The sequence below is a fragment of the Gadus morhua genome, chromosome 19, assembly GCF_902167405.1.
Source record: "Gadus morhua chromosome 19, gadMor3.0, whole genome shotgun sequence".
NCBI classification, from domain to species: Eukaryota; Metazoa; Chordata; class Actinopteri; order Gadiformes; family Gadidae; genus Gadus; species Gadus morhua.
In genome coordinates, this window is record NC_044066.1 from 7,404,598 (window position 1) to 7,418,118 (window position 13,521).

Genomic DNA, 13,521 nt, shown 5'->3' on the forward strand with positions numbered 1-13,521 from the left:
ACGAAGGCAAACTACAGAACAGTCAGGGTCTAGCCCTCTAGGTTTTTTTACTACCTCCATATAGGACTGAGTGCTGTGTATGGCTTACAGTGTAGTGGTCATACATTGTAGCGCTGTGTGGACCATTATTTATTAAAGAAAACCCCACCCTGACAACTTTTATCTTTGTTTTATTATCCAGTTTTACAACACTACAAAAATATGTAAGGTGCTTTCAAACACACTAATTACTGATTTGGTACATTAACACTTTTTTTTTTTTCACTGGCTCATTAAAAAGCAATTAGCCTCGTTGTTTATGATTCTGATTCGTCTGCGAAGTTTGGGTTGGTAAAGGCCGGCTGTAAAATAAGGACGACACTGAGTGAGTCACTGTGCTTCTTATCTTTTTGGCTTTACGTCACAGCCGCTTCTTAAACTTACCACGTCGACTTTGTCCCGCGCTGTTGTCGTCGGCAGCCGCACGTTCAACCGAACTCCGCGGACTTTGACGAAGTACACGGCCATGGCTATCAGGGCGATCAACGCGGAGGCCCCAACGATTCCCCCGATTATTTGACCAGCCACTGCACGAAGAGGGAACAGGGTGGGGGGAAGGTGAATGGTTGCCATGCCAACAGCGATGCTTCTACCTTGAAACGGAAAAACTTTTTTGCATTTAGGGAAAACTTACGTGCAGTAGCGGGAGGGATGGGGGTTTTGGTGGAATCTCCTCCGTCTTCTCCATCTGTTGAGGAAACCAACAAAGAACACATGTTGAACACATTCTGCTTCACATTACATTCTGGTTTTCAGTTAGATGAGGAAGGGGGGCACGTTTGTAAAATGACCAGTGGCGACTGGTCATTAGGGGCAAGTGGGGCTCGGCCCCATCTGCTCTCACAAGAAAAAAAGAAAAGAAAAATATATGTATAAAAATATTATATATATATATATATAAAAAAAATTATAAAAAAATATCTCCCCAGAAAGTACTATAAAATGATAAATTGGGCGCTTTTATTTAATTTTTAGTTGACCCTGGCTTGCTTCTTCCGGCTGAGTTCGTCTTGAGGGGCAAGAGGGGCTCTAGCCCAGAGTGTTTCTCTGTTGAAGTGGACGGAGGTTATTTTACCTCCTGGTGGGGCTAGCCGGGACCGCCATGGACATATATGGTTCGTTCCACTACAGCGTCATTTCGTTTTTCACAGTTCATTGGATGTAGGGTGAGGCACGTGATGAGTCATGACATGAGTGACCTCCCACCTCACCTCACGTGCCGAGCGCAAGAAGTCTGGTAGCGAAGAAGAGAAGGATAACTTTGCCAACAAACATGCCGGAGGCACACAAACGAAAACGAATCCACAACATGAATGTGGTAGATCATCTATTGGAGCACAGATTTGAGACCCTTAGTCTGCAGGAAAAATTAGAGGTAAAACGCCTTAGGTCTTTTGCTCTTCAGTCTATTTATGTTTTTCCAGTCTTATATGTTCCCACATAATTCTTGTCATGGGGGCGAGTGGGCTACCAAGACAGGCCATTCTGAATCTTTTCTTGTTGGACCTGGTGCTAAAATTGACCACAATAGGTGACACTAGTATCACACAAGGGAATGGGACTTTTTTTTCCTTTATAGATATCTTCATACATTTCTACCAGATTAATCTTCATACTAACATAAATACTTTTTGTATTACACTTTGTCTAAAACATAAAATAAAATATGCAAATTAGGCAATATCTCATTAAATATGCGGACATATAAACTCTTGAAGCTATAGATTTTCTGAGGTGATCCTTAGACCCAGGGTTTAAGTCCCCTGATGGAGTAAGTACCTTAATGGACACCTCTTATTTCTAGACTGTGTGAATTGTAAAGTCAAGTACAACCTCCAAAACATCCTGATCTGTGTCTTGGTGGTGTGGCGGTAAGGGCTGTGGGTTAACACTCTGCAGGTGCAGGTTTGAGTCTCCGCACGCACGGCTAATAAGAATGATGAGCTTTCAGACACTATGTAGGTTCAGGTTCCCTGCTCAGAACCAGGGTTCAAGAGGTACCTTAATGGATACATCTTAGTTCTCTATCATGGGAATGGTAAAGTCAATTATAACCTCCAAACATGATCTGGATAGCGTCATGGTGGTGCAGCGGTCAGGGCTGTTGGTTAACGCTCTGTAGACTCAGGTTCGAGTCCCTGCACGTACGGCTAATAAGAATGATATTATTGACATTCAATTTCACGCGACATTGTTTCTTGTGAATTGTTAAGTCAATTATGAACTCTGATTAAGTCTGAACCAGTTGCTCAGTGGGGCAGTGGATAGAGCTGTATGTGTTCTGTTCTTGAGTCGTGTATATGACCATGTGCATTGTAGGGTCAACAATTAACTCTCTCCGTTTCTAAGTCGGTGTCTCTGTGGCGCAGGTGATAGAGCTGTTGAGGATCTGTTCTGGAGACACCGGTTCGATTCCTGCAATTGGGGGTTTTGTGAGAAGCACTCTCTGGTGATTGGATGAGTGTGAATGGATGTGTCTGTGAATCAGTTAATTCACAGCCATCGATTCACACAGACAGTCATTGGGAATGAATGGGTGAGTGGGGATGACTGTCTGGGAGAATGGATGACTGTGAATGAGTGCACTCATTCACAGCCATCCATTCTCACAGACAGTCATTCGAAATGCATGTGTGAGAGAATGGACCCAATCAGCAGAGAGTCGTTCCCATAAGACCCCCTACCGTAGGAGTCAAACCGATGACTCCAGAACAGATCCTCAACAGCTCAAACACCCGGAGGAGGGGACGTTTTGATAAAAGTTACTCCTTTACTTTAACAAAAATGTTGTACTCCCACCTGGATTCCAGGTGAGAGTGTGTCAGGGGGTCCCAGGTGAGAGTGTGTCAGGGAGTCCCAGGTGAGAGTGTGTCAGGTGGGACTTGAACCCAGGTCTCCAGAACTGATATCCAACAGCTCTCTCACATGCGCCACCGAGACACTTACTTTTAAGTGGTTGGAGGTCATAATTCTCATTAAATTTCACACGACATTGCTTCTTGTGAATTGTTAAGTCAATTAGGAACTCTGATTAAGTCTGAACCAGTTGCTCAGTGGGGCAGTGGATAGAGCTGTATGTGTTCTGTTCTTGAGTCGTGTATATGACCTGGGTTCAAATCCTGTCAGGAACACTCACCTTGGATTGGAGACTTTTTCCAACAATGTCATGTGTATTGTAGGGTCAACAATTAACTCTCTCCGTTTCTAAGTCGGTGTCTCTGTGGCGCAGGTGATAGAGCTGTTGAGGATCTGTTCTGGAGACACCGGTTCGATTCCTGCAATTGGGGGTTTTGTGAGAAGCACTCTCTGGTGATTGGATGAGTGTGAATGACTGTCTGTGTGAATGGATGTGTCTGTGAATAAGTTAATTCACAGCCATCGATTCACACAGACAGTCATTGGGAATGAATGGGTGAGTGGGGATGACTGTCTGGGAGAATGGATGACTGTGAATGAGTGCACTCATTCACAGCCATCCATTCTCACAGACAGTCATTCGAAATGAATGTGTGAGAGAATGGACCCAATCAGCAGAGAGTCGTTCCCATAAGACCCCCCACCGTAGGAGTCAAGCCGATGACTCCAGAACAGATCCTCAACAGCTCAAACACCCGGAGGAGGGGACGTTTTGATAAAAGATACTCCTTTACTTTGACAAAAATGTTGTACTCCCACCTGGATTCCAGGTGAGAATGTGTCAGGGAGTTCAAGGTGAGAGTGTGTCAGGTGGGACTTGAACCCAGGTCTCCAGAACTGATATCCAACAGCTCTCACACATGCGCCACCGAGACACTTACTGGTACATGGTCGAAAGTTATAGTTGTCAAAGACATTTTAGACATTTACATGTTTTCAAAATCGTAGTAGGATTCCAAGGTTAGTGCAGAAGTGGGTACTTGAACCCACGTCTCCAGAACAGATAACAAACAGCTCTCTCACTTGCACCACCAAGACACCGGGATTGGTTAAAGCTTATAAGTCACATTACATTGAACGACATTGTTTCTAAAAATCAATTTTCACGGCTAACCCGGGGAAGTCCCCTTCTTGACGCACAATGATGAATTTGGGATTAAACAAATTGTCTCAATCTGGGTAAAACATGCAAATTTTCATATACCTCTGCGTATCCCTTTAAATTCCTTTGAAGGTCTAGCAAGGCCTATATTTTATCTCCAGCCATTTCATATCAAGTGTCACATGTGTAGCGCTGTGAATGAAATACCGCAGACAATCTAGATCATATATATAAAACAATGAAAGAAATCCTAATTGAACTGGTCTTTCATTATAAACATCACATCGCCCAGAAACGGTAGAAAAATCAAAGTGGAAAAATATCTTTGGGAAATAAATGTTTCTACTTCAATGCATATCTTGTTGGTTTGTGGTTTGAGGGATTATCTCCAGATAAGAGAGCTGACTATTGAAAAGATACGTTTAAAATAAGAATTGGATTTTTGACATAGGTTACAACATCGAAAAATTCATACTTGTATACATATTTTATCATTGTCGATTCTTGGAATATCCCCTTACTTTAGAAAGACATGCCTGTCCTCAGAAAATGGTGGTGCACAGTACTGCTTGAGAACTTCCACCTGGATGGGTATGTTTTTGTTTATTTCAAATATGAATATATACCTCAACGCCAATATTAACAAAATATGTATAATTCCTACAATCATTTCTCTTTATTTATACAGGCACGGCAGAAGGTTCCCACACTTCATGGAGGAGGCCAAACAAATGGCTGCTGAACTACTTCCACCAGTCTACAGACTGAAGCGAAAAAGAGAAGTGAATGACGTTTCCAGTGACAGAATACAAATAATATATTGTATAGGCTTAATATTGATTTGACTGTTTGATTATTTTGACAGTGAGTTGGAGCTGATGGCAGTCAGCATGAAGAAGCTATATCTTTAAGATTCTGTAGATTATTTGTTAAATAAATTGTGAGGAAACTTTGGTGTGGTTATTCGTCAATGTATATTTATATCAAATTATGATGGTATGCTTTACAAAAAATGTAATTTGATTAACGTGTCATAATATTGTTTTATTCAATTTTTTTGGTCTAATAAGTTTAATAACGCAAAGAAAAAATCCTGAGGTATTTGTCTAAATAACGATAAACCTGTTTTAAGCTCTAAAAATGGTTACTAACGTGTCCAAATATTTTTTTATTTCTATGTTATGTTAATTCAAGCGATAAATAATTTAATTGTCTATAAAAAAAAGAATCAGAGGTAACTTCCGTCCAGCCACAGTACTTCCGTCCCGCCTGGGTGTTCTGTCACGCCAGGGTGTTGTTCTCCGGGGCTGCAGCAGCTGGAAACTATTGCCCTCAGCAGCATTCGCGCACCACAACTACATGTAGAGAGGAGATAGATCGCTAACTAGCAGAGAGTTGTAAGCACTTTCCACCCTTTTCAGAGGAGGAATTAGCCTAGAAATCTAGACGCCCCTAGCCGCAGCAAATTTAATTTGCAGCCAGGGAGGTCTAGCCTTCTGTCGTCGTTTTTCGCTGATGGAAACCGAAAATGGGACAGGCCAATCAGATCGTGAGGGGCGGTATCAAGCCGAATGACGACAGAGCTGCGACGGTTCCGTGTTAAAGGTAAACAATAATGTCTGCTGCTGCTGGTGGCGAACAGCTCTCTTTCGACTCGGCTTTGGCCGCGACTCTTCAAGACTTGAAGTTATCATTTTCTTTGAGAAATGAACAAAGAACTGCACTGAAGTCTTTCCTGGAAAAGAAAGATGTATTCAGAGTTTTGCCGACCGGATAAGGTAAAAGTTTTGTCGTTGGTCTCCATTCTCTCAATCCACCATTCGCAACACTTCCCCATGGAAATTTCCGTCGCTCTGACTACGACACCTTCTTCGTTGCTCTGATTGGTTGTAGCGCTATCCTATTGCGTTCAGAGGGAACTTTAAAGACAACCGTTTATCCCGCCCACACTGCCACAGTACGAGATCAGACCCAATATCTTTCCGATATGGGCCTGGCTTGCCAGGCTATGGAGGAATTGGACTCCCCAAGCAATGTTATACTTAAAAGGAGCAAGTAAGTGACATATTAACTTAGTCTTTCGGCCTGTATTATATAAACAAAATGAAGCAACTGTCCCATATTTCTAACTGCATTTGAAGTAGACATTGAGACTCACAAAAAATGGACGCTATAGGACAGTGATCATGATTTGTCTCAATATCAGAATAACAACAATGGGTCAAATAGCAATGGCTGGTGGAATGGCCATGAAGTAGGTCTGATGCAGTGTAAGCTTGTCCAGGCCCTGCAAGTCAGGATGTAGGCTATGATTCTGAATGAAAAGTAGGTAAATAGGTAGTTGCCATCCCCAAAATGCACCAGAATACAGGAAATCAAATCTATTAAATTCAAAAAAAATTATATGGGGGGGGGGGGGGGGGGACCTCAGCCCCCCAGGCCCCCTGTCTATTACTGTGCCCCACCAACATGTTGGATCACCAGCCGCCTCTGAAAATGACTGAGCCTGGTGTTTGTTTTATTAATTTTTATCGCCGTTTTCTCCGCTCATTTTTGATGAGTAGCATAACCTTATGCTAATATTCATTTATGAGATAATAGACAGAGAATGTCACAATAATTACACGCTGATCAGTCCATGGATAACCTTTTAATAATAACTGAAGGAGAAATAATAAGGTATTGGACTGATTTAATTATGATAGCATAATAGCCAACATATATTGAATTTCTTTTTATCAGAAAAATATCTATCATAATAAGTCACATTGAAATATGGAATGCGTTCCAGAGACCACTGGAATGGAACCCAGGGGCCTGATTCGGCTCGCAGACCGCCCATTGAAAACCCCTGTTCTACTGTACTAGGGTGGGATTCAGGTGGCTCTAGGCATCTTTCAACCCAGGTTCGATTCCCACCAGTGGTCCTGTGCTAAATGTCATCGCCACTCTCCTTAAAGAATCTGATAGGCTCCCTGTCTATCTTCACTTTCCATAAATAAATATAAAAAACATTAAGTATTCAAAATAACGAAAATGGCTCACGTTGTCCGTGTCTGCAGGCGAAGCCTCTCTTCTGCAGGCAGTTGTTGTCGTTCCAGCGGCCGTCGGGGTACATCTCCACGCAGTTCTCCTCCGCCACCTCCCCCGGGTGGAAGGCCTCGTTGGGCTCCCCGTCCGCCCAGTTGACGTAGCCCAGGCCCGTCTTATCCGTCCAGGCCCAGCCGACTGGGGGTAGCGGAGCGTCGGGGAACACACAGGAGTGATACGTTAGGCTGGGAGAGGGTCAGGGGTCGAAGCTCTATACCGGACGACCGCAACACAACTTCAGCTCTCTAACTTCCTGCGAGCCGGTTAACAGTTCTCAGAGCGAGGGACATGACTAGGTGTACTACTTTTCTTTATGGGAGGAATAATTGGACGAAGCACCTCCAAAAACAACACCCGGGAGTCCCTCCCACTCTCTTGCCGCTAAACGGAAATGACAGAAAGTCCCGCCTTACTCTCGCCAATAGCAATCATCTGGAGCATCCTGTTCCAGGCGCCTCTTCGTGAGGGGACGCCTGGGCGCAGGATGAAGTAGGTGGGGTCTGGGGTGAAAGACACAGGTTCTGATCTTCCACCGTGGGGTTGAGAGTTAAGCATGGACCTCGGCGCTATTTAAAGGGAATATTAGATGAAGAACCTGCAGGCTCGTGTTTTAAGAGCTCTGGCATATGCGTCTGGCCCCTATTCCCGTTCAGGCAGATCTCAGAAGACCTGCCCCGATGATCTATTATGGGGCGGGTTTGTTGAGACCAGAGGAGAACTATGTTGGATTTCAATAAACAACCAAGATGGCCACCGCTGTGTGTCACACGTTTCGTTGTTGTGATTGGTTGTAGGTCTATCCAATTGTGTTCAGAGGAAATCTCACATTAACTGAGAGGTTCCGAATGTGTGTGTGTGTGTGTGTGTGTGTGTGTGTGTGTGTGTGTGTGTGTGTGTGTGTGTGTGTGTGTGTGTGTGTGTGTGTGTGTGTGTGTGTGTGTGTGTGTGTGAAAATTGAATTGAATATTTTTCCATGTATTTAGTCTAACACTCAAATGTGGGCGAGTGGAACTTAAACATTTTCCTGTAAACTTGAGTGGCGCTCAGAACATAAATCCCTTCCCGCCGGCAGCCTGTCCATCCGGGCGTCACTCACAGTTGCTGTCCCTGGAGAGGCCGATCCACACGTTGTGTTTGGTGAAGTTGAGCTGCCTGAGGAAGAGGGTCTCTGCGCGGCTGTGGACGGACACCAGCTCCGCCTTGCCCAGCTGGCAGAGGTGCTGGGCCTCGGGCCAGGAGTAGCCCTCGTCCCCGTTGTACACTGCGTAGCAGTGGCGGCCGAAGGGCTTCCAGTACGGAGAGCACTTACCGTTCCCCGGGGCGGGGGTGGGGGGGGGCGGTTCTGGACAGACAGAGAGATAGACGGAGACAGAGAGAGAGAGAGAGACCGATACGGAGAGAGACATAGAGACACAGAGACAGAGACAGAGAGAGAGAGAGAGAGAGAGAGAGAGAGAGAGAGAGAGAGAGAGAGAGAGAGAGAGAGAGAGAGAGAGAGATACAGAGAGAAAGACAGACATGGAGACAGAGCAAGAGACAGAGTGAGACAGATGCAGAGAGAGAGAGAGACAGACATGGAGACAGAGCGAGACAGAGAGAGAGAGAGAGCCAGACATAGAGACAGAGCAATACAGAGACGTAGAGATAGAGAGAGGGACACAGAGACAGAGAGATTCAGTTAGCCAATGATAAGTGGATCAGGGTGCATGTTCATGAATCTATTCTAGCAGTAGTGGTTCTAACCCTTCATGGGGCCGTGACCCCATTTTAAATTCAGAAAATTGTTGCGACTCCAACTCCATCTTTTAAAAAGTGCCAGTTTGCCGATTTAACACACTGAGCTTCTGGTTAGGGAAGTGGGAAAGAGTTTAAATAATTGAGTGTGAGTGTCCAATATAATCAGTGTTATGTGATGTAGATTACAATAGGGGTCACCGATTATACATTCTGGATCAGTTTTCCATGCAGTCGGTTGGCAGAAGGTAATGCAATCGATAAAAATAAAAAAAAGCACCACTTACAGCTCCAAGCACTGTGAAGACTAAATCCGATTACACTGAGTGTATTGGAAGGCTGCACTTAATTCTTAAAAACTCTTCCCTATGACCAGCGGGAACCTCGTAGTGTCACAATGGGGGCGTACCCGAGGAGATCTTGCAGACGTAGGGCTTGGCGTCGTCACATCGGGTGTCGTTCCAGGTGCCGTGGTAGAGCGATGAGTGCATGCTGACGCAGCCCTCCCCCGGGCGGAAGCTGGGCTCCCCTGGGCCCCACTGGGTGAACAACACGGGCCAGCCGTCCGTCCAGGTGTACGAGGCGCTCTGCACCAGACAGACAAACAACCAACTGTTTAGAGACTCGAGTCGCCACGTGCAGGAAGTGCTGCAAAGCTCTCGGGAAATGTCTGATGCATTTTATCCATCTGATTTAGTCTGCGTCTCTCTGCGCTCCGTCTTATCTTTGAACGATGGTTTATAAATCCAGTATGAGCGTGAGTGTCAAATATAGATGGTAGATGTGTTACGTGGTTAACTTAATCTGAGGTGATTTACAAAGGCTGACAAAAATGATTTACAAAGGCTGACAAAAAAATCAAAGTGATGCATGAGCTTTATAAATACATTTTCTGAAGGAAATAACTGGACAGATGGTTTATGGAATCAGATCAGTTAAAAGGGTTTACGTTTGTCCTTTTTTTTACAATTTGTAATACAATTGTATTTCATTTTAGTATTCATGTATTTTATTATTTGTATTTTTTTTATTAGATGTATACATATATTATTACTATTTTCATCATTTCTAATATAATTTTCCCTTTTGCCGATCCATTTATTGTTATTTTTGTACCATTAGGCCTATAACTATCAGAAGCATGAGATGTGTAAACATAACAATCGTTGTGATTAGTATAACCCCATGAATGAGACGGGGGGTTCACCTTGCGGCGGAGGCCGATCCAGGCGTCCCCCCGGCCCTGGAGCACCACCCCGGACACGAAGGCCTGGTCGTAGCTCATGTCGATGCTGGCCAGGTTCCCCCCCTGGGCGGCGCAGGCCTGCTGGGCCCGCTCCCAGGTCTCCGGCCGCTCCACCACGCGGTAGCAGTTCAGCTTCCAGGACACGTAGCCCTCCCGGCACGGGCTCTCCGTGGGGGGCGGGGGGGCGACACTGCTCGCTGGAGGGACGGATATCGAGGAGCAGGAGGAGGAGGAGGAGGAGGAGGAGGAAGAGGAGGAGAGCAGGAAGAAAGGGAAGCAGACGAAGGCAGGAAAAATCAGTGATTATGTAATATAAAACAACACACATGCGTTTGTGTCTCTAGTATCTTATCTCTGGTAATGTCTGTCTTTCATCATTTCTTTTCAAATGAATTCCAACATTTCTGTATTAACACCAGAGAACTATCAGATTGACTGTGTGAACGTGAACCACGGTGAGCGTCTCTCAGCGCGCTCCCCTCCGGTCTGCCACCACTCACACTTCTTCCTGTAGCAGACGAAGCTGCGGTCCTCGCTGCAGGCCGCGTCGTTCCAGCGCCCGCTCACCAGGTCGCTGTGCGTCACCGACACGCAGTGCTCCTGTGGAAGCCAACACGGCTGGTCACGTGTTCCTCAATTGTTTTAAAGTAGTGTCGTCGTGCTTTCTTGGGGAATATCGGCCTTTCGCAGGTTTTTTTCATGACAATCACAATTATATGTACTAAATACGTTTTGCATTCATTAATTAATTGTTGAAATGTAATTATTAATGGCCTGGGGCCAAGGGTACCTCTTAAAATGTGTTAATTATGTCTTGCGAGCAAGACCATGTAAAACAGAGAGAAGCTACCAGGCGTTTGCATGTCTGATTCCGTCAGCAGCATACGTTTGTTAACTGTCTGAAACCACAACTCATTGCAATAAAACAAACAAGCGGTTTGTTTATCCATCACCCGATGGATCGATCAACAGGCCGTGTATCAGCGTTCGTTGCTATGACATCAACCCCCCCCCCCCCCCATTAACGGATGGCGCTCTCTCACCGCTCCGTTGTGGTTGTTGGGCTCCTTGTCGTCCCAGTTGGTGTAGAGCACGCGGCTGCCGTCCGTCCAGGCGTACAGGTTCTCTGCCGACAGGTCTGACAGTCCGATCCACGCGGGCCGCTCCAGGTCTTTCAGATAGCTGGACACAAAGTCTGGAGGAGGGGGAGAGCAGCAAACGAGGCCAAATGGAGCAGCCCTGTTATCTAGGGTAGGGGTTCCCCCAGCTCCCTCATGCCGTGAAACCTCCTGCGGGGGCGCTGTTGGACCCAGGAGCCTCCGAATAAAGTAAGCAATACATCACCAAGTTCAAAATAGACCCAGAGAAACACACGATGTCGGTCCTTCTAGAGCGCATGACGTTAGGGGCAGTGAATACTGAATCACTCCTGGGATGTTTACCGTTCTCCGACTGGTTGTCGATGACGGCCAGGCTCCCTCCCTGCCCCTGGCACCAGCTCCTGGCGAAGGTCCAGTTGGCCTGGAAGTCCTCCTTCTGGCCCTTGAACAGGAAGCACTTGTCCTTGAAGCGCATCCAGCCTGGGTCCGCGAGAGAGGATGGGGGGGGGGGGGGGGGGGGGGGGTATTCTTCATCATCAACAACATCATCGTAATAATATGAATTATAATGATAATAATAATACTACTAATAGATTAGATATCTGTTGCACTTTTCTTGATACTCAAAGACTAAGAATAAAAACAAACAAAATCTCAATACAACATCTAAAAGCATACACATTGTTGAAAGCAATTTTGATTTCAAACCTCACACTGAAATTAAACCACTACATTTTATGTTTTTATATGCATCATTTTAAAAAGGTATTTTTGTAATTAGGCCACATGAACCCGTGTAAATTAAAAAGCAGCATCTGGTGATCCCTTGTGGCAGTGGCTCCTGGAGGTTTCTGAACGCAGTGTGTAGTACAAAGTGTGCAGGCCAATACCTGACGGACAGTGGCCCTCCCAGGCTGGGGTGGGCGGGGCCGGGGTGGGGCCGTCCCCTGGGCGCTTCTTGCACACATAGCCCGCACCGGCACGGCCACAGTTGGCATCGTTCCATCCCCCTGAATGAGCGAGGGAGAGGCCATGTTAAATAAGGACTAAATGAAAGGAGAGGCCATGTTAAATAAGGACTAAATGAAAGTAGAGTCCCTGTTAAATAAGGACTAAATGAAAGGAGAGGCCATGTTAAATAAGGACTCAATTAAAGTAGAGTCCATGTTAAATACGGACTAAATGAAAGTAGAGTCCCTGTTAAATAAGGACTAAATGAAAGTAGAGTCCATGTTAAATAAGGACTAAATTAAAGGAGAGTCCATGTTAAATAAGGACTCAATTAAAGTAGAGTCCCTGTTAAATAAGGACTCAATTAAAGTAGAGTCCATGTTAAATAAGGACTCAATTAAAGTAGAGTCCCTGTTAAATAAGGACTCAATTAAAGTAGAGTCCATGTTAAATAGGTTCAAAATGAAAGTAGAGTCCATGTTAAAAAAGTGAGTGTAAAAAACTATTCCACCAAAGAACATTAAAAATGCTATCAACCCAAGTGAAGTCTCTGTATATACTATCAAACATAGTCCATGTAAAACACTATCAACTAGAAACAGAAGTGGATTATAAAAAAGTACAATCGAAAGAAGTGATGTCGATGCAAATACTATAAAGACAATAAACATAGATGCCTCATATAAATATAATCCTATTATTATTAAAAGTTGCGTAATTTACGGTGGAATGCGTGTCAAGTGAACGGGTGTGATGTCCAAAGAGGACTCTGTGTGTATGCTTTGTGTACTATGTACTACTGTAAGAGAACGCTTGCCTTGGTGTCTGTTCATCTGAGCACAGTGCTCCTCTCCGTTGGCGTTGTTGGGCTCTCCCGTGGCCCAGTGCGTGTACAACAGCGGGGAACGGTCCACCCACCTGTGGACACAAACAGAGGGAACGAGAGTTGACCCTGCCTCAAGACTGGTGCCGAACACTGAGTGGCAAAAAGTATCCTTTGTGTTATTTACTTGAATTGACCATCCGTCTCTCCGAAGTGTGTCAGACCAATCCATGCCGAAGTCACCTTCCCTGTTCCCACCTGGAATACAAATAAGCATCAAATAAATACATAAACAACGACAGCAGATGTATAACCGTCGTCAGCAAGGAGAACTTAGCCTGATGACTCAATTTAAATTCATTTCTTGAGCATTTTTGAAGTAAAATCTTTGCATTTCACTGCAAAAAGCCCAAAGACATGAATTTCAAAATCATCAAGGTCTTACATGTTTTATTTATTTAAATACACTCATGTACCTTCATTTGTTATTAATTTCTAATCTCTCATGATGTTATGATTC

At 44.8% G+C, this 13,521-nt stretch overlaps 1 protein-coding gene and 1 long non-coding RNA gene across 3 annotated transcripts in view; one reads left to right on the forward strand and one right to left on the reverse strand.

Annotated features, from left to right (window-relative positions):
• Positions 1-153: 153 nt before the first annotated feature.
• The window catches only part of LOC115532166 (macrophage mannose receptor 1), a 33,623-nt gene continuing 20,255 nt past the window's right edge, over positions 154-13,521 (reverse strand). Inside the window, exons 38-50 of the mRNA XM_030341739.1 lie at positions 13,189-13,259; positions 12,996-13,096; positions 12,118-12,237; positions 11,570-11,707; positions 11,171-11,322; positions 10,628-10,727; positions 10,089-10,324; positions 9,291-9,468; positions 8,244-8,489; positions 7,103-7,285; positions 674-727; positions 424-566; positions 154-341 (exon numbers count right to left, since the gene is read on the reverse strand). Of these exons, the coding sequence (XP_030197599.1) occupies positions 297-341; positions 424-566; positions 674-727; positions 7,103-7,285; positions 8,244-8,489; positions 9,291-9,468; positions 10,089-10,324; positions 10,628-10,727; positions 11,171-11,322; positions 11,570-11,707; positions 12,118-12,237; positions 12,996-13,096; positions 13,189-13,259 (1,767 nt within the window). The 3' untranslated portion in view covers positions 154-296. The remainder of the gene's footprint in view (positions 342-423; positions 567-673; positions 728-7,102; positions 7,286-8,243; positions 8,490-9,290; positions 9,469-10,088; positions 10,325-10,627; positions 10,728-11,170; positions 11,323-11,569; positions 11,708-12,117; positions 12,238-12,995; positions 13,097-13,188; positions 13,260-13,521) is intronic.
• On the forward strand, positions 1,255-5,010 carry LOC115532175 (uncharacterized). 2 transcript variants are annotated; one of them, XR_003973995.1, is made up of 4 exons: positions 1,255-1,414; positions 4,584-4,648; positions 4,746-4,839; positions 4,923-5,010. It is a non-coding gene; the product is annotated as an uncharacterized LOC115532175 (long non-coding RNA). The 2 variants fall into 2 exon arrangements; XR_003973994.1 differs by having other exon boundaries at positions 4,746-5,010.